General features: G+C 40.8%; 1 protein-coding gene across 1 annotated transcript; it reads right to left on the bottom strand.

Moving 5' to 3' along the window:
- Positions 1 to 897: 897 nt before the first annotated feature.
- Positions 898 to 20,810, bottom strand: kif14 (kinesin family member 14). Its single transcript, XM_054603218.1, is given in 30 exon segments — positions 898 to 1,416; positions 2,019 to 2,163; positions 3,871 to 3,945; positions 4,055 to 4,177; positions 4,829 to 4,981; positions 5,453 to 5,640; positions 5,935 to 6,165; positions 6,493 to 6,593; positions 9,188 to 9,294; positions 10,101 to 10,242; positions 10,388 to 10,481; positions 11,126 to 11,258; positions 11,865 to 12,011; positions 12,306 to 12,453; positions 12,604 to 12,761; positions 12,940 to 13,042; positions 13,771 to 13,955; positions 14,073 to 14,136; positions 14,592 to 14,739; positions 15,947 to 16,119; positions 16,383 to 16,501; positions 16,863 to 16,979; positions 17,149 to 17,256; positions 17,552 to 17,582; positions 17,692 to 17,744; positions 17,862 to 17,960; positions 18,151 to 18,238; positions 18,366 to 18,620; positions 19,614 to 20,276; positions 20,278 to 20,810. Coding segments are annotated over 30 exon segments (4,848 nt in total). The 5' UTR covers positions 20,613 to 20,810; the 3' UTR covers positions 898 to 1,054.
- Between the last annotated feature and the right edge of the window lie 153 nt (positions 20,811 to 20,963).

Below are 20,963 nucleotides of genomic sequence, written 5' to 3'. Positions count from 1 at the left end.
TAGATGTTTATTTTCAGTTACCATCGCCCGCCTACCAACAAAGACAGACACTTATCTTTTCAGGTGTGAATTCCAAATACAACATGTGTTATGGATGTCAATGTGTACGTGTACCTCTGTGGACAGTGAGTGATTCATTTACTACGACGTAATCTATCTTCAAATATCTCATAATACTGTAGGTAGAGTCTTTGACAAGAGTCCAGTGTTTTTTTTCTAAATGACATGCAATATGAAAGTTAGGTCCATTCACGTGAATTTATTGCATTAGTACAGTTTGGTGTATTATGTTGTGATATAAAAATGTTCAACAGGTGATACAAGGATATAAAACACTGCTTTGTTGAAGTACATACATATACAACTCTCTCCTGAGTGCAAATAGTTGCAGTGTGTGTTAAACATGACATATGAGTGCAAATTTTTATGTAATAGGAGGAAGAGAATATGCCTTCATACAAAAAAGAAATAATTTACAGCAGAGACACAGCTGCTGGATATTGAAATCTTGCCCTTTTGAATTAAGAAACATTGTTACGAAAGATAATTTACTGACCTCTGAAAAAATACAGTACAACAAAGAAGACCTAGTAAAGCATGAGTGAGCTTTCTCCTTCCAGACAGTTGCTGTTCCTAATGGTCTTTATCCATCATGAATAACTCAGTTGACTGACGGCCTTGTCCCAAAACTTATCACTAAGTAAAAAGGAAGCTACAGCATCCTGAAAGCAGTGCCATTTATGATAGGAATTATTGCTGTAGTTTAAAGCCTCCACATGAATCCATTTGTTTGCTTGCTTTGTCATTTTCTATGTAGTTGAAAAAACTGCCCGAATAAATATGCAGATATTGCTCAAATACAGAAAGCAGCGTTGTTGTTGGTTTTTTTTTGCAAACTTTGTTTCTTGTGATTCCAGGTTGGCGATACAGGAGTGTACAAAAACATAGCCACGACTCATTTCTTGTTACTAGCAGAAGTTTTCTCTATATCAGAATTTCATTCATACCGTAAATCGTACATGATGGTAGCACATCGTAAAGAATAACACATAAATCATACCCAGTGCATGCTGCCTTTGGACGACACACCTGGAGGGAGAGAGTACACTATCTTACTCATGACTCGATTTCTAACAGCAGTGTGAGTGTCTTTACTCAATATTTCATCCTCTGTGTCTTTATCAGAAGCAGCAGAGCTTCTGCTCTCTCCTGAAACCTGTTGGCTCCAGGAGGACAGGGACTGGAGGGCAAAATGAAGCTCGTCTCGAGCAGCTATGACACTCTGAAGAATGGGAAGCTGCAGGGACGGCGTCGATGCTTCTTCCTTTGACAGACCAGTGATTAGCTCATGGACAGACTTGGCAGAGGAGGAGATCAGCCCTCTGCAGCTGCTGAGGTTGGAGTCTGTGTCTTTTCCTGGAAGGAGGAGGACAGTCAGATAGGGTAAATGACACCTACAACAATAATCTGGTTCGTTTTTTGCTGAGGGTGATTTTGCTCATGCTGAAAAAGCCACTTCGCCAGTTAACAACCATCAAAACTCCAGATATAATTGCAATGAAAATGAACAAAACAAACCAACTATGGTTTAAAGACACAAGAATCAAATCAAGCCAAACCAAATAAGATTTGATGGGCTGAGACACGGGCAAAGCTGTAATAAAAACACCCAATGAACCCACGCCTGTCACAGCACAACACTCCACTATACAAACATATGATAAATATTCAGTAGTTACTAAGTTAGTACAGAACTAATAGTGATGTATTAGTGACATTTACTATTCAGCTTTTTCCTGAAAACGCCTCTTTGTACTGTAACTGGCCTTTTAGAAAATAATCTTTATGAATTAAAATAGTGAGCGACAAAAAGCAAAGACTATTGGCTTTAGCTCCTGACATATTGTTTATCTAGTGCTTTTTTACCAATGGATGCATTCTGATGCTGTACAATGTAAGTTACACTGGAAAAGAGTTTAAGCTTCACATCCAGACTGTGTGTATGCAGGATGCTTCACCTCGCAGGGCAGCAGACAGACAGGAATGCAGCTGTGTAATGGCCTGGTTCAGCTGGAACAGCTTGGTCGCTGTAGTCCTCAGTCTCTGCAAATGGGAAGCTGAGGCCTCCTCCTCCACCTCCTCCCCCTCCTCCGTCTCTCTCTCCTGTTTGAAAACACGAACACACCCAAATAATGAATACAAGACAGAGCCAACAAACAGGACAAAATATGACGCAACCAACAATTACATCACCAGAAACACAAGCTGAAACATACACATACAAGAACAGCATGCCATTGGCAAACATTTCATTAAAAAATATACTCAATTGTACACAATTGAGCTCAACTCAAAATAAATTGCTCATAGCCCTTCTGCCTATGAAAGCAGAATCTTTTTTGTAGAGATTAACATGTTCCCAACTGGTCTTGGTATTCTAAGCAGGGATCTTTTAGTTGTCGGTTTCAATTCAGTAATCAAGAATCACACAGATGCATGCAAACACTAACTTACACACACACAGTTGCAAATGATGTCACTGACTGATGATGTCGCTGAATTAATGGGGCTTCCATGGTAATGTGTTCTTTTTCACAAAATAAACCTAGCTACCTGGCTGCCAGTTCACTACAGTATAGAAGGAAATGGAAAAGGAAAATCTTCTTTTAACAGCTTTCACTACTGCAACTACAAAATCCTGGTAATTATTATCAAATGTAAGGTTTAACTCATATTTGTCTCAAAAATGTTCTTAAATAAAATAACATATACACATTCATATAATTGCGTTATTCACTACTCTTTGAAAAGGCTACTTTCCCCCCAATTATTCCAACACTAGAATTGCCCCTTTCAGAAGAGCTGCAAACTATAAATGTAATTTTCAGATGCATTTACGTCCATGATCATGCACAAGTGCAGTCCTGTGTTAAATGTCTTCCTAAAAAAGCTATATGAACGATAACTCAGGTTTATTTGACTACAATAACATTGTGGGCGGCAATATGCCCCTGCGCCTACATGTGTCAATGATTGGTTTTAACAAAAAAAACTGCTACTATGTGTGGCTAAGATAACGGCAAACAAGCCTGTTAGCTGTGACTGATGCCACTTCATTCAACACATTCATTACCTGAACGATTGTCAACGGGCGACTGCAGAGAGATAAGCCTACGGAGCATTGAGCTTTACAGGAGCAATAAAGGCTGAGTGGCATCTTTAACAGGGCTGCTGTGTGTGCGGGTATTAATCTGTAACATTTAAGCGTCAGGATGGAAGATTGTTTTTAACCTTAATATATCCAGGGGAACTTTTGCTGAGCATGAAATCTGTCTTTCAGCAACAGTTTACCCAGACAAATACCAGCAGCTTTTTAATGAAAATGCTAATAGCCAATACTAATGCCATAAAAATCTAATTTTAATATTTGTACAATATTTAATGGCAAAGTTCCTAATTTGTAACCACAATTGAATTATAGTTTGAGTTTATGAGTTAATGAATAAATGTGACAGGTGCCTCTCACACTCCAGCTCCATCATGTCACCTTTCTCTGAAGTCTGACAGCTTCTTCACCCCACATCAACAACACAGTAGAATATATTTCAATTGGTTTTGCAATATATGACTGTGACTGAGATTCACATGTTGGAACCAGGAAATTAAGAAGGGAAAGTATGGGAGGGAAGTCCTGAGGAGTTGTTGATGACATTTCTATGAGCCCAAACAAGTGAGACCCACGAGTTGTAAAATATTTAGTTTGCTAAACAACATTTTCAAAAGAAGAGCTGAAATTAGAGGCCTTTTTTTTTTTTTTTTACAATCTTATCATAACTCTAGTTTGAAGATGGCTGTGCTGCTGAAACTCACCGTGATATGGCAATGCATGTAGTTCTGTAGAGCACGGGCTAAGTCGAGCGCCTTAGATTTTAGGCTCTGCAGGAGCTGTAAGCAGACATGGATTATCAATGATGAGAATTCATTTTAGGAATATATTTACCTACACCTTTACTGAATCAACAACAAATGACACAGTCGGGGTATGATCTCTTACTGGGTTCCTGGGGTAGGCCAGCTGAGCCTCTCTCAGCATTTCTCTGGTGATGAAGAGGCTTTCATCTAAGAGAGAGCAGACGCCCTTGTTGGTCCCCCTCACCAGACACATGACAGCTGATTGCTGAAAAGATCATATAACAACATAAATTTCAATCATCATATTTTTTGAGAACACTTCCCAAGTCCATCACAGAAAGCTACAAGATAGAATAAGTATAAGTATAGCCCGGCTGATATTGGATGTTTGAGACAGATACTTACATTGAGTATTCAAAATAAATACATCTTACATTGGATGATCTCGCTAATTAATTTGTCCTTCCCCCCCACCACTACATTTCCAACAAATCCTTTGTTAGCCAAACTCTGTACAGTAATGGGAATCTTATAAAATTGTATTTTTGGTAGGTGAGTTTCTGGCCTTTCTTTGTTATCTACAAAAATGTGTATATATGCTAACCACCATGTGAATAAAACTAAAACAAAACACAATATAATAGATTCTTATCATGTCTTTTCATCGCCCCCTTTGAACTAAATGTTGTGCACCTTTTACCGACTGAATATTTCCTTACCATTCGTTCACAGAACATCTGCATTTGCACATCAACCATTATTCAGTTCAATAATTCCCCACCGCAATCCTCCTCGCTCTGAGATCTACAGAACTAATATTGTATTCTTAAGTATTGTGCAGTGTGGGCTTATTTGCAGTGGACCCCAGAGCTTTGACCAGAGATGGTAGTTGCTGTGGTATTAATGGTGTTGTTACCTTGCCTGTGGCCTGGGCACCCCGCTCCATAACATTCAGCGACATGCCTGTCACTGCCGCCAGATGACCAAGTGCAAGCAACGCTGCGTCCAGGCATTGGCTGCTCTTCCTTCGTGCCTCTGTCACCATTGATGTGATCTCAGATTCACAACCCTGGATGGGTAGAAAATTCTTATTATCAGTCAACATCAGGTCAGCAACAAATTAACAGAGAAATGGTTTGAACTAAAATTTATTTAACAGTAAATCGATGCAAGCAAGTCAACAACCTAGTCAATGTCATGGTCGACACAGCCTGAAGGGTCGGTTAATAAATGAAAGGATAGAGAATTCAAAAAATCAGAAGAGAGGGTGAGGAAAAATGTGTGTTTAGGGTTTTTGATTTATTTTCCATATATTCATGTTCAATTGGGGGCTCAAGGTTGAGAATTCCCTCCGCTTTGAGCTCCATCTATGGAAATGGCAAACAGCTCTGAGCTAAGAAACGTCAATTAAAGCTCTACACTTATGAGAAGTCGCCCCCTTCCTAAACTACACTAAATAGAAAATAATTTTTCAGCTCTGATTTGAACTCCTTTCAACTAATTTGTCTTTAATGTAGTGTGGCATATATTTTGTGTTTACCTGAATGAGCAGCTGGAAGAATCCTCCCATCTTCTTGACTTGGCTCTTGAGTTCCTCAGCGATGTTGTAGAGCCGACCGGAGGAGGGTTTAACGCTGGACAACCACTGCATGGTAACAAACACTGCACTCTCTACGGCCGTGGTGGCCCTGAGCAGTTGAGTCTGGGCCACCAAGTTACACAGAAACACTGCAGGAAAGAATTACTTTTAGAACCATTTTGTTCACCTGCACATTCAATCCTAAAAACAAAATAAGGTGATCCTGGGCATTTTAGAATAGTCTGCAACTTAGTTGGATGATTTATTTTAAAACATATAAGAATATAAAAAAAACTGAATAGATAGAAGAATTGGCATAAAATCACAAAAAAATATTCTCTCTTTTTTTTTTTAATAGCAGTTACCTAATTATTTATCAACTTTGATTTACAAGGAATAAAGATTAAAACTCATAAACAATTCAATTTCAGGATGAATCTCACCATTCTCTTGGCTGTCTTCATCCAGACTATCGTATAGGTCAGATATGGTTTGGACCGCCACATACAGCAAGTTTAGATCAGAGGCCAGCCTGTCCGCCATGCTCTCTTCTGTCCCGCTGCAACTGCGCAGACGGGCCACTGACTGACCAATCAGCTCCTTGCAGATGCCGGGCATGGGCGAGTCTGTGCTGGTGGAATGGGTGGAGGGCGGTTTGGCCATACCAATCAACCCTGGGACAGAGACACTGATGAGTTGGGGGGTGCAGAAACCAATTCCCTAGACCTCATGATGACTTCAACAACGTGTGACAGTAAATATTTGTCACAAAATGAAGTGTAGCACATTTTTGTTTCACATCCGTAACTTGTCAGCATTCAATTTATTTTACAAACTTTCAATGTGTTTAACGGTGTAGTATTTTACACATTTAGAATTTTTCTGCAGATAAAATAACTTTACAACTTTTAAATTAGCACCAAACACTGAAAATGACCATTCAAACTATGCTGTCAATCAGAAAACTGAAAATATTCTTGTCATTTCGTTCAGTGCCTTACCAGAAGACTGTGAGGAGCCGTTGTGGAGGCTCTGAATCGGATGGACCCGGATCTCGTAGAGACGCCCTGAGATTCTCCTACTTTTCAACAAGCTCCTGCTCCTGTTGCCAAACAAACCAGAAGCAAAACCCTGAGTTTCCTGCCAACATCATTCATAATTATTAGGCATGTTAATGCTCTCATTCAGAATGACCCAAAATCCTTCTTATTCGTACAACATTGAGTGCAAAAAACATTTTACACATTGCAGCTCAAGTTTGTTGTGCCAATACTTTTTTGAATGAACCACTGTTAAAGACTGTCTGCACAGCCTGTCATTCTTTTGATTTGTGTGGATTTCCTTACTGGAGCTGAGTGCCATATTTTTATGCTGCTGACATTGCAATGGGGGATTGGAGCTGGACTGAATTTACCCCTATTACACCTCTTTCTTAGTGAACGCGATGCCATTGAAGGAACATCAGATTGTTTCAGTCTTTCCCAATGAGGATGTCCTAACCTGCTTCATGTTATTGGCTCTATTCAATAAAGAGAGACATCTCTCGTTGTTTACAACAGTATACAATTCTTCGAGCTCCATTCACTAGAGAAACAAACTCTAGTGAACCTTATCTCTATCTATCCGAGTTAGGTATATCGTGTGAAAAAACAACTGCTGTTCAGCCAGGTGCATCTGCAAAATCTATTTCTCTTTTTAAAGGAGTGCGTTTTACAGTTCTTTTGCTGACTCTGATATTCAACCCTATTCAGCCAGAGAGAGGCCGTACCAAGCTGCGGCTGAGACCCTCTAGGTATTTTTTTACACTGTAGATTTGACCTAGTTTTGGCTGACTCAGATATTCAGCTGTATTCGGCTTTAGGTAGGCCGCAGCTGCAGCGGGGAGGATATGGCCGACGGGGACCATTCAGTATCTGAGCTACCGAGGAAAACAGACTGGTGGAGCCTATGCTCAAATTGCACTCTTGATGCAAACAGAAAACTGAATCATTCTGCTGTAATGAATGTCAGCGTGGGCAGTTTTTGTTGGATGCCGTCGCCGACGACAGCCCCAAGAGCAGGCCCAGTATGAGTTACTATGCATGAAAGTTTTCCTCCTCACTGGGACAGAAGTGTGATGGAGACCTTCTTCAGGTCACGAAGATTAACTGCAGAAGACCAGTAGGGCAACTTTGGGGTCATTTTTGTTATTATGTTTTGCTTATTTAAAGGAGTGCCTCCGAAGAAGGAGGGAGAGCAGCCAACAAGTTGCTGCAGCAGGACAGCTGATCCAGGGAAAGCTGCACGGCAGGGCCTGCATATTTTACTCTGCATTAAAAATGTATTTAGACCAAACCATAATTGCTGATTGTTGGATAAGTGGAAAGACTTAGACGCGTTTGGTGAGTTTTAATGTGTTTCTGTCTAGTTTGAATAAAGTGTGTTTTACGATGAGTTAAGAGGGCAATTTAGTTCTCAGTTTGGTGTACGAGAGAAAATGTATTTCAGAAAGGTGTAAGGTTGGAATTTTTCTGTTTAAGTGTAAGAATCATTCCTTCGTTGACATTTTGAGAGTTTATTAAGTTTCTTTGCCAAATGAAGCAATCTCGCCGTTAGCGCGCAATTCATCCTGGTACATGCAGGTACAGCTGGCACAGCTCTGCAGCAGGAAAAATCTGCTTTCTCAGTCAATAAAGCACGCACTTGGGGATTATTCTCTTCAGTGAACTACATTTATCATCAGCACTGATTGGAAATCCACATAAAAAGGTGGCAAATGTTTCCTTTTACATAATATGGTGTGGAATTGGATGTAGAATGGAATGTAAGTGTGGAATGGGTACATTTACACATGGGCTTGTTTGCAAGGATGCATGGTTATCTCATGTGGGGTTAAAAAAGTTCAGCAGGAGAATACATTTTCATTACTGAACAACCAAGCGGAGGGAAGGTCAGTAAACAGCTATGACTGTGGCCACAAGGATTAGGCATGGGTTTAATGGAGTCAGCCTCCCAGCCTGTGCCATGTGTCATTTGGCTGGGTCTGTTGGTAGTTCAGGCACCAACAAGAGCCCCATAAACATGCTTGACAAGAATAACAACAATGTGGAAAATGTTGGGGGTTCTGTTTGCACCAAAGGTGTGTGAGTTTAGGTTGTGGTTTGTAGAGCGAGAAACACAAGGACCCTTAGTGCACTGTCCTGTTCTAAACCCCTTGGCCTGCCTTAGTGGAAATGAAATTAATAAACAGAGGGAAAATAATAGAGAAGAAAATATTCTGTGGGCAGAGACTTCACGTCAACTTTTCATGAGAGAAAGAAAGATGTGTTGAATGTCAAAAAGATGTGCCAGGTTGTAATTCACATTGGTGGAAACTAGGAAGACTTTGTGTAAATAACCAAAATCTTCCAAACATTTGGACAAAAGTTATTTTCCGTGTTCCATCCACATCTTGTTAAACTTTCCATATACAATACATCCATTTGCCTGACATTGTTCACATTAAAAGAGTGCAAGAGGAGTTCAGTTGAGCATGAGGGCTCTGGGCTTAAGTCCTGTACTTCCCCCAGGTGGTTTGAACACTTGCCTACCAACACAATTCAAGTAATTGGACAAGAATACAAATTAAGTCTGCACAATCTTATGTAAATGTACAGGTAATGTGCTGGAAGGAGGGATTGATGGATAGGGGGGTAAGAGGAAGAGCTGGATAATTACCTTCGGCGTGAGAAGGAGGAGGTGGAAGCAGAGGAGGCCGATATATCTTGCTCCCACTCATCATCAGGGTCATAAAACACATCGTCATCTTTAGAGGTGGAATCCCCCTGTGGAGAGTAAACTATTGCTGACATGCCCAGTCTCATTTACTGAACTTAATGAGAAAAGTACAGCAAAGGGAGGCAACATCACTCTGTCAGGCATAAAACAACCCACTGTAGACTGTAAATAAAGTCAAAACGAATGGAAAAATCAGCACTTGAGCTGATGTCACATGCAGTATGTAGAATGAGTCGGCTGGTTGAATATGCTTCACTCAACAGGCATCATACAGTAAATCAGGTTATTAGATCAAATTGAATAAGCAAATGCATAAAGGTTCTTGTGAATTTTAAAGCATTCTGGTGGGAATGTTTATCAGCTGATCATGAGACTACTCGCTGCAAATTATTCATTACAAGAACCTTAAGGGTATGAACATGTTTATGATTGTATTACATTCATGGTCATTTTGATTCTATACACAAGAATACTGTCCAATAAAATTCCATAAAAACTGTCTTTAGGATCAATCCAGCTATTTACTCTCTGCATCACTTATTCTATAAAGATCAGAGGTAGCTTTAGACAATCTAACAAAATTGGCTGAAAGACTGGGAACCACCCTGAATAAGCAATAGGCCCAACAGGACTAAGACATGTCTGTAGGACCTTCTTATGAGGGTTCTCCCCACAGGACGTCTGTGGTTCCCAATGTATGTTTATTTACAAGTTGTTGTTGTTTACTCCAATTTTCATTAAAATGAAAAAACTTTACTATAGGAAATGTTTAATTAGTTAGGTTTCAGATACTTCAGATGTTCTTCCTAACTCCCATTAACTCGAAAAACTGATGACTTGATACGAGGCAGACCTGTTCGAGTTCCCTCATGGCAGCAATGTTGTTTTGGAACTTGTCCAGGCTCCAGAAAGTGGAGATCCCCAGCTTTTTGTTCTGAACCCGCACTTGTAGCAGACCACCCTGCTCCGGGTTCTCATTTTCAGAGCTTTCGTGTCTACAACAGAAAAAGAGTCAAATGATGTGGGCTCATGTTGAGGACGATGAGAGCTGCTTGTGACATCTCAATTATTGATGGGTATTTAACCTGTCTAATAAATCATATCCTGTGTAAACTGTTGCCCAATCTAGAATTTTCCTACCTGCTGAAGACTGTGTTTTTTTTCAGTTTACCACTGATTTTATTAGCTTCCTCAATCATCAGGGACAACTTCATGGCATCCCACTGCGGAGAGACTGAAGAACAGAAATGAAACACAATAAATTCACCACAACCAACAGCTCTGAGTGGAAGAGCATCTAGCTGAGACGATCTTTGTTTCATCCCGATTCAGTAGGGATTCAAGGACATCATTCAGTCACTTCACTTGTGATTCTAACGTGTCCATCAGTCTCTGAAAGAGTCCTCTACACTCTGTGAGTATAGGTCGAGGGGTTTCCAATTTCTCAGCTTCTAAGACATATATACCTTACGTTGTTGACTTTGCTGAAGATATTTCTACTAAAAAAATATCTATTTGATCTAATACATAGATCAATTATACAATACAATTATACAATAAAGGGATATTTGATTTATTCATTTTGTATACATTGGATAGTGATATTACAGATTGACCACCATTTATGTGAGTTTCCTATCACCGCACAATAAATTACTAAATAAGATCTGCTCTATGGTCTCTCTGCCTCCTCCTCTGCTCCTATTAAACTGATGATAAGTCCAATGTTTATTCTGGGTGCTGGCAAACTCTCTCTGCTCTAATGTCTCTGGCTCAGAAGAACAAACCCACCCATCTGGAACTGAACTAACATGGTGTGAACTGTCATTGTGGTTCTTAGATCTAATATGTGTTCAGTAGGGACTTGAAAGCACTTACCATTTCGGAGAGTGTGGTTTTCCCTTAAAGCTCTTTTATTCTGCATCTCTTCGAGCTCTTTGCTGATCTTTCTCTTCTCTGCCTCCAGGGCGTCAACAATCTTCGCCTGACACACACGGTGTTCCTCCATCGCCTGGAGTGAATCATTGTAATGTACACAATATTAAAAACCACCAGGCCAAGACATTATGACTAAAGCCAAGCTCCACCATAACCCAAAACACATCACAAAAGGCCCATCAGTTAAGCATAAAACCTGGTGTCAGCATATTTCTTTAAGCTTCTGAAGCTCTTTTGAGATCACCAGAAATCATGAGAATGAACAAATGAAGGCCATGATGTAATTTAGGGTGACAGGAATAAACCAGATTTCCACTAGGCTTGATTTGTGAAAGGGAAAAGTGCAGATAAACGACTGGAGTAAGATCTGTTTAAATGTCATACACTTTGTCTCAGATACTGCAGTTCTACCAACCACTACTCTGTATCACTCACTGTAGATCAAGTTGTCTGAATGTTCACAGTCTCTTCCAGGGGGAAAAAGGGATTAGGTCATCAGTGTGAAGGCAAAAAGTGAGAACTGTGACGTTGTCAATATTTGAGTAATTTTCCATTTCTTGACGGAACAAAAAATGTCCCGCCAAATTTCTTTAATTAAATTCCAGGAAGCTAAAATAGTGAACTTTATTAATCAAAAAAAGGAAATTTAACATGAATACGCATTGTTCTGGGTCCTGACCTGGGCCTCCATGTGCAGGCGGACGCGTTTCTTTTGCGTGTCCATCTCATGCTCCAGCTCCAGATTGGCAATTTTTAGCTCTGCCATCTGGCTGGCCACCCTCTGCTGGGCCAAATCCTGTTGACGCTTCCGCTCAGTCTCCTCGTTCTGAATAAATATATTTTGGCATTATTAAGTATTGTTTGCAAAAATGTACAGGGTGTAAGGATAGATAATACATGACAAGAGCTACTTAATTATTCTGCAACAATGCAACATAGAACACAAGGTTGAAGACAGTTTACTTATTTTGTCAGTTCTGTAACACCTTTATGCAAATTGACTACAAAATTAAAAGCAGTAAAGTCAAAATGTGCAGAATATCACCACACTAACAATTCAGGACAAGTATAAAGTGTTACATCTGTTCAGTGGAACAAAATAATTGAAAGTGTTGTGTACCAGCTCTCTCTCCAGGGCTTGGATCCTGTCCTCATAAAGCAGCTTCTGGTCAGAAAGCTCTTTCTGGGCCATTTCTTTTGCCATCTGAATTCCCTGCATCATCTCCTCTTTCGCCTTCATATGGGCTTCTTCAATTTCTGCCTGCAGCCTGGGAGACACAAAGATGGCTTGAGAGGAGTTCTGATTTAGATTTTTATTAGTCTGCACAAACAGATGTTGCCCTGACAACACTTAAAAAAGACCAGGATAGCTGGTATAATGGTATTGTGACTTTTCTTATCTGGTCTTTTGCACTCACTGAGCTCTTTGAGCCGCAAGTAGCTCATTTTTGGCGAATTCAAAGTCTTTGTGGCCATCGCCTGCGCCTGTCCAGCATGACACCCGCTTTCCAGACTGCACCTCTGCTGGATGGTTGAAGCGGAAGTAGTGGTCTCCACCAAGAATCACCCTGTCGCCCTGCAAACCCAAACATAGAGGTGAGAAGAGTTTAATTCATTAATAAAATGCATAAACAGGGTGGTCATATTACATTTAACTGGTGAGTTTAGATTAGAGCAGAGTATAAATAAGCAGAAAGAAACTGTAAGTTGCTCGTTAGTATAAAGAATAAGGAGATTTTTTTTTATCTACTTACATGGTGTAGGACAGTGGATTCAGATATGAGGTTTCCGTTAACAAACGTCTTTGCATTGTCCATAGGATTGATGCTGACAGTGCCCTGGATGTTGGTTATTACACTAAAACAAACCCAAAAAATACATAAATAAAATGTTCATGTTGAATGCATGCTGTAGCTTAAAAAAATAAGATAGGTGATAGCTAGATTAGAAAGATGGATGGATGAATAAGAAAGGCCAAAAACTTTTGTTCCACAATCATGATTAATAAACTAAATGTCAAAGTCACTGTAAGTATTAAAACAAAATCTCATTGCAGTGTTGAACTTCTGTTGAATAAGCAAGCATACAAGACTGCAAACAGACCATGTACTATTTACCATTTATATAAACTGCATACGCGCCTGCCTTTAGCATTTTCTGCAGAGGCCCAGAAGAGATATGGAGGGGGTAAAAAAATGAAGGTTGAAAAAATAAAGAAAAAGAAAGATTTACTTTCTTTTGCCATCAACCTGAGACCCGCGGCAAGTTTGCACTGGCTGATTTTGAGATGCTAGGGCATCTAACTAAAGGTCGCTCTCCTTAGCACCCGCCCGCTCTCCTCCTGGCAAAGTTGTCTTCTAGCAGTGGAGAGTGAGGAGGGACTACAAGGCCTGCTGACAAACTTCATCAGTACCCCCATATTACCATTTCCCAAACTACTGTAACTGTCATAAGGATCCTAAATAAAAATATATAAAAAAAAATGTCCATCCATTTTTTTTAACCCTAAATGTTCCTTCTGGAACTCTGTCATTTTAAAAACACTCTAGTGTTGTTGTTTTTGTTTGCTTTGGGTTTTTTTTTACCAGTGTTGGTCAGCGATGAGGGCTCCTGTCAGCTGGATGTCATGCCTGGACTCAGACTTGAGCTTGCCCACTGTGGTTTGACCCTCTTGGATCATGTAGAGAAGCATCTCAGACAGCTGAGGATCCTCGTTCAGATTCACCAGGTTAGGAAGACGATTGTCCACTTTAAATGTCACACCTGCTTTCTGAAAACGACCAGTGTGTTTCCTCTTATTATTATGTGGACACAAGAAAAGTATGTATGTACAGTAGGACAGTAAAAAACTATAGAATTAAAATGAATACAGTGTTCAAAGAATTACCTGCAACTCTTTGGTCTCTTCACGTTTGCGTATTTCAGCCTGCTCAAGTTTCTCTCTCCATGCCCTGCCAGAAAATAAGATAAAATATAAACACGAAATGAAATCACCTCAAATCAAATAATGCCAAGATCCTATCAGATGTATCCCCTTTTCAAAAACGTATAAACCTACTCCCTAAATAAAGTTTAAATATGAAAAAAGAAAATATTTGAATACAAGGCTTTTTTTTTTTAACCTATACAGAATAACAAGTAAGAATGTGATCTCTGTATGTTAGTAAGGTTCTATTTTCACATTTTAAATGGTTGATGTTTAAATATATGCAGCACTGTAAAAGATGTACGAAAACAGCAAATACATGAAAACATATCTGCTAAGGCGATTTAACAAAAATATATGCAGTATCACTTTGCTACAGCTTTACTTTGACCTCCTGAAAAAGGAGACACCTTATATCTGGGTCTGCTGCGTCATATGAATGAAATAAAAAGTTATAATAATTATTGCAGTAATGCTGACCGATTGGCCTCAACCATTTCTCTCTCTTGCTGACAGAGTCTGTTCCTCAGGCCAGCGATCTCCTGCTGGAACGACCTGACCCTCTCTGGTTCGATGCCCAGGGAGCTCATCTGGGCTGACCGCAGCTTCTCCACCTCCGCCTTCAGCTCTAAAAACACAAAAAGTTTGTCCAAAATTCTTTGTAAAGATAAAATATGGCAAACCCTTTAGAGCAAATATACACATAAATTATTACCAGTCAATGGAAATTCAAGGGAGTAACATAAAAGTCCTGAAAGTGTTTCAGGAAGTGACTTTGACAGAGGCTAGAGTTATAATCAGATTCTGTCAGTGAACAGCCAAACAACGTCACTTATTGAAGACAATTTACTGAGCAACATTGACCTGATTTGTAATGTTTGAGTCATATGACCCAACACACACTGATAGTCGATCTGAGAGAAATAAATCCACAGCAAGAGCTCCCCTTAGTGCTAAAAATGTCAAACAGCAGCACAATCATCTTATGAAAAATAATACTTGCATGACAGTTAGCTGCCATGTGCGGCTGACAGTGCATAAATAAGGCCCGGAGGCAAGGTTAGGGCCAGGCCTTAAATGAACTGGGGAGTGCATAAGCTGCTGATGGATGGATGGACAGACAGGCGGGTTTGGGTGAGAGAAGAAGATCAAGAGCAAGACACATAAAGAAAGATAGACATTTACATATGAAGAAAGAGAAACCTACCAGGACAGCGAGACAGAAACAAAGAGAGGCTGATGAAAAAGGAGCTAATGGACAGAGAAAACATGCTCCGTTGCCTTAAAACATAAGTCTGTACTGTGGGGTTCTTTCGGTACACAAACACTGTTCACACCTGTGATGCCAGGATGGTAACAACACTGCTCGGTATAGAAAGAGCATCCTTGGTTTTCCAGGTGCTGTTTGTGTAGGATGGTGGATATTCAGGTTTCCAAGGAAAAACATTCTACACTGCTGTATGTGAATGCGCATAGTGAAAAACAATTTCTTTAAGATCGAAATTGTTTTCTCAAGGCAGGAAGGTGTTTTGTTAGTCCTGCTGCTTCGCTTTCCCCATCAGTTGATGTCACAAAGGCAGAACATTTTTTTTTTTTATATAGTTAACAGTGGCCAAGGACATCTATCCAGGTATGTACCAAAAAGTTTGTAACATACTGATAAAACATAATAAAACAACGTGTTACTACTATTGAGGTGTAGATAAATAAACAGTTTATGTATGAATAAAATAGGTTTAAAAGGCGTATTGCAGTTATTACAAAAAATAAAAATAGGTCGGAGCTCATTTAGGTCCAACAGAGGTTTTTGAATGTGGATATTTTGAGTGCCTGACCTCTGATGAGCTTGGCGCTGGTGTCCTCGTTGACTTTTGCCACGTTGATGATGGTGCGGGCCTGCTGGGCGTAGCGCAGAGTGCTCAGGCTTTCCTCCACATTGCTGCCGGCTGGGCTCAGTGTGGCGATCATGGCTGTCTTGGAGTTACCACCAAGGCTCTCTTTCAACAGCCTGCGGTGGACGAAAATTGGACTTCGTCAGGATCAGCCTTCTTATGTATAATAATATTATATTATAAAAGATATTTTGTCAAGATTGTCTGTGCAGTTATTCTATAAGCACCCTATTTATGTGTTACATTTACTGTGAAAATCTGTAGAATACACAATCATTTTCTTTGTTTATAGAAGTCTGTCTGTGATGTACATCACAAAACGATGATAAACTGCATGGGAAAAAATGTGTGTCCTAGAGCTACAAGGGGATGCTCTTACCATGTAAGGACAGACTCTCTGTACGGTATGAAGACCTTCTTCCTCGTCAGTGCTTGTTCAGACAGGGCAGAGATGACCTTTCCAAGTGTGAGCAGGGATTTGTTGATGCTAGCACCCTCCTACAATGACACAGTAAAAGCATTTCTTGTTTTGAAGTGCATGCTGTTGTATGAAAATCCAAAAAGAATCTTCTGCAAGGTAAGACTATGACCAAATATTGAGCGAATGGGTCTGAATACAACCAAATGTCCTCCAATTGATAAATTGAGGCGAATACAAATCAAGATTAACTGATATTTATTGATTCATGCAGCAGGATTTTCATTAATGTATTGTTTTATTTATTATATTAATAACAATATGAAATGGAGAAAGATTGGTCTCATAATGGATCAGCAATACCCAAGACTAGCATGGTGTGTGTGTGTGTGTGTGTGTGTGTGTGTGTGTGTGTGTGTGTGTGTGTGTGTGTGTGTGTACCCTGAGTCGGTCTCCACTTGTCTGGGCTGATTTGCAGCGTTCGCTGCCTGCCAGGTCCACCAAGTTGATCCGGCTGGTGATACTGTGCTCATGTTCCTCGCCCTCCACAAACTCAGTCTGTACACAATCACACACAATCAAACTGATTAGTTGTGTGTCAAGAGAACACATGACGGCCCGAGTTAATTAGTGCATGACTGCAGAATTTTTATAAATATTTAGGAATATATTCAGCAGCATATATGAGGTGTGATGCGTGACATGAAGTACAGTTGAGACGCGATACCTGAGTCTGGGTCATAATCAGGGTGAAGACGGAGTGAGATCTTGAGCTTTTGTCATTCATTCCTGTAGCTGCTGTGGCTCTCTGCTTGTTGCCCAGCGCCAGCCAAACCTAAAGAAGGACATCATGAATTATGACTGAATCTCTTTGTGTGCAAACTCTCTTGTGGTTATCAGCAGCATTTATTGTTTTCTCTGCAATGCTTTGGATACATCTTTGACGCTCAGCACTTCTCTGCATGGTGTGACTGCACTGTACTTTCAAAACATTCATTTACATTCAAACAGCCTCTACCAGACACTGAACCATCACTTGCTCGCTCATTCAAAGTTGTTCTTAAGTGCATAATCTAAAGGCCGGCGAGAATCAAAAGGTAGAAAATATCTGAATAGCAGTTTGGACTTACCTGAATGTCATTGTAGGAGCTCACAATATTCCTGTGAAGAAATACCAAAGTGAGCATCTCTGCAAATCACAGCAGTAAAGGATGTTCTTTTGGCCTTTTTTGAAGTTTAATATAGCAAAAGAAAGTCAAAGGTTTCTTACGCAGAGAGGTCAGACACATAGGGACCATGGACTGGATGTTCCCTCACCCTCAGCTAGAAACACAAGTCAACAGGGTTTTCTCTTGGCTGTACACAATTTACAAATTCTCTAATAGTCAAAGTAGCTGGTTTGTCTGAAAATGTAGCCACCAGTAGTTGCAAACTACTTACGGGCATCATCCTCTGGTTTGGCTCATCTCTGGTCACCAGCAGGTCGTGGATCTTCTCATTGTACACTTCAAAATAGCTCATCTCTACATGACACTTGACCTGAAATAAAACAACCTAATGATCAGTTGTGTAACAAGAAAAAAATGATCATGTACACACTCAATTCTTAGAATTTTTGTCTTGGTGTTTTTTGAAGAAAATCTCCAGCCTTTTGGACATTTTCTAGAAATGAATTAACATCGAACAAGTTAGAAGCATCAGAGATAAATCATTTAAAGTGAGATTGTACCTCTTCATTCACCATGGATGCCAGTCTGGTAAAAAGCTCGTGGCAGAATCGAGGGATTACCCCTTGCTCTTCTCCAAAGCCCATCATCCTAAACAACAAAGATTTCAAAACAAATCAAACTGATGTTTGACTGATCAAGATTTAAAATACTCAGAAAGAGAAAAAATTAAGAGAAAAAATATTAACTGGAATAAACTAAAACCAAGAACACTCACGTGTACGACTTCCCAGAGCCTGTTTGGCCGTAAGCAAACAGGCAGGTGTTGAATCCTTCAAAGGCCCTCAGCAGTAGAGGTTTGGCCAGAGTCTCGTACACCGTCTGCTGGCTGGCGAAGGTGGGGTCACACTCATCCACAGAGCAGAAGGAGAAGTCGTAGTTGAAGGTGTAGCTCTGTTTGGTGTCAGGATGCTGGACAGCAGTCTCCTGACCGTTCATGAAGATGACCTGCAATGCCTTCTCTGCCTTCTCCCTATCACAGAGAAGAAATACTTACAAACATTATTTCAGAAAAAATGATATTTTCTACCAAAATATATTTTTTTCCCCTGATTTTAAATCCGAACACTTCCATAACCTTAAAAATGAACATAATTTTCATAAAGGACTGCAACAAATTAAAATTTGAATTATTAATGCTGATCATTTGGTATCGATAATGTCACAAAATAATGAAAATGCCCCTCACACGTATCAAAGCCCAAGTTAAGCATAATAGATTGCTTGTTTTGTCTATCCCTCACACGTATCAAAGCCCAAGTTAAGCATAATAGATTGCTTGTTTTGTCTATCAAACACCCAAACCTAACCATTTTCTATCACATTAGACAAAGAACAGCAGCAAATCCTCACAACTGAGAAGCTGGAACTAAAGAATGTTCGACTTCTTTGCTTGACAAATGACTTTAACCTTCGATCAATAATCAACAGCTGCCAACTATCAACAGACTAGTCGATTAATAGACTGATCATTTCAGCCCTACTGGGGCAAACAGACTTGTTTCCATTTCATGCTGGGAATGTTTGAAACATGTTGTGTGCATTCATTGCTATATTCATGTAAGATGTTTTCTTTTGTCAAATCCCATGAAGTTTCTGATAAACAACCAAATGTTTGATGTCCTTGCATACATGTCCAGTATACAGTACCAGTCAAAAGTTTGGACACACCTTCTCATTCAACTACTTTGAAGAATCTAAAATCTAAAACATATTCTGGTTTGTTGAGCATTTGTTTGTTTACCACATCATTCCATATGTTCCTTCATAGTTTGGATGTCTTCAATATTAATCTACAATGTAGAAAAAAATAAAAATAAAAATAAAGAAAAAACATTGAATGAGAAGGTGTGTCCAAACTTTTGACTGGTACTGTATACTTTCTTGCCTTGCTTACATCCAAATAGACGTCATCTACTCCTGCACCATTTACTCACCAATGAAGATGAAATATTGCATTACACACCTGGCATTGAAGGGGCGGACACGGACTGCAACAGTCACCGCGCTGTTTTCCATCTTAAATAAATCCTGCTGCTCTTTCAGAGGAGCCTCGCTGGTCCTGGACAGGAGCTGCTCGGTCGATGCTGGAGCAGGAATGGAGGTCCTGGTCTGGGTCACGTCTCTCCTTTGACCCGAGGTGGAGGTCTTCCTCACCTGCAGCGCGGCGTACGGCCTAATAACTGCGGCCGCCTTGCTGACCCGAGGAGCCGGGCTAGGTTTCGTGTCTCCCGCCGGCTGGGCTCGGGGCCTGGGTCTCTCCGGTTTAGGGGCGTCTTTCACCGCCAGTCTCTCGAACACGTCTCTCTTTGCGGCGATTTTCTCAAACGGGGTCTTTCTCGTGGGGGTTTTAAAGGTGTGGGGCTGGTCCTCCAGCTGCCTGGACGAAGAGGACGAAGAAGAAGAAGAGGAAGAGGGCGTCCTGCTGCACGCCGGCCTCCTCTGGGTCTCCACATGAGCACCATTTATGTCTCCTACTCTGCTTTTCAGGGTATTTTCTCTTAAACTACCACTCCTGAATAAACTCCCTGCTCTGCCATTTGGTTCACTGAGGACTTTCGGCGTCGTTTCACTTGTATCCGTCGAGGGCGTCCTGGTCCTCCGCTGCAGAGTCAGTCTCCTCTCCGGGGGGCCGGGGGGCGTTCAGGCTGCCCACCATCGTTTTGTCCGCTCTTCCAGACCCGCTCTTCCTCTTCGACCTCCTCTGCAGAGTGAGTCGGCTCCGGAGGTAGGGAGCGTGCTGCCCGCTGCCGCTCCCGGACACCGCAGAGACGACATACGTCCTGTTGACCTGTCGGCCTTTATCGGAGGACGTCTTGCTGTCTTCACACGCAGAGTCCTCGGATGTGATCTCAGTTGTGTCCGTCGCCTTGCGCTCTCTGCCCGGTGTCCTGGATGTCGGTGTTGCCATAAGGTGGTCATAATAAGCTGTATGTTTCCTCGCTTGAACACTAAATAACGACATGGCGGCCGGTTGCTTAAATGTTAACTAACGGCAATTTCACTCCGGTTGCTTTAGCTGCCTACAACAATAAACATGCAAGACTCGGCATGTTGGTTGAAATATAAATCCACTCGGATAAAACAACAAACATCTGTGTTGAGTCCACAGAGCTCGCTCTGTTTATTATTGTTCCTCCTCGTCTCTTCCGCTCTCGCCCGCTTCAATTTCAAATCGTCTCCGCCGGAGACAGCTGATTGGCTGAATTCTAGAAAATCGTGACGTCACATTTTGGACGCGGAAGTAACGGAGCTGGTAGTTACCCGAGGCTGACGCTAGGTGTCGCCATAACCAATGATATTGTAATGTCGCGTA

Source organism: Anoplopoma fimbria, chromosome 8 (assembly GCF_027596085.1).
Source record: "Anoplopoma fimbria isolate UVic2021 breed Golden Eagle Sablefish chromosome 8, Afim_UVic_2022, whole genome shotgun sequence".
In the NCBI taxonomy this organism is placed as follows: domain Eukaryota; kingdom Metazoa; phylum Chordata; class Actinopteri; order Perciformes; family Anoplopomatidae; genus Anoplopoma; species Anoplopoma fimbria.
The sequence above is the reverse complement of the archived record's forward strand: the minus strand, read 5'-3'. Positions and strand labels throughout refer to the sequence as shown.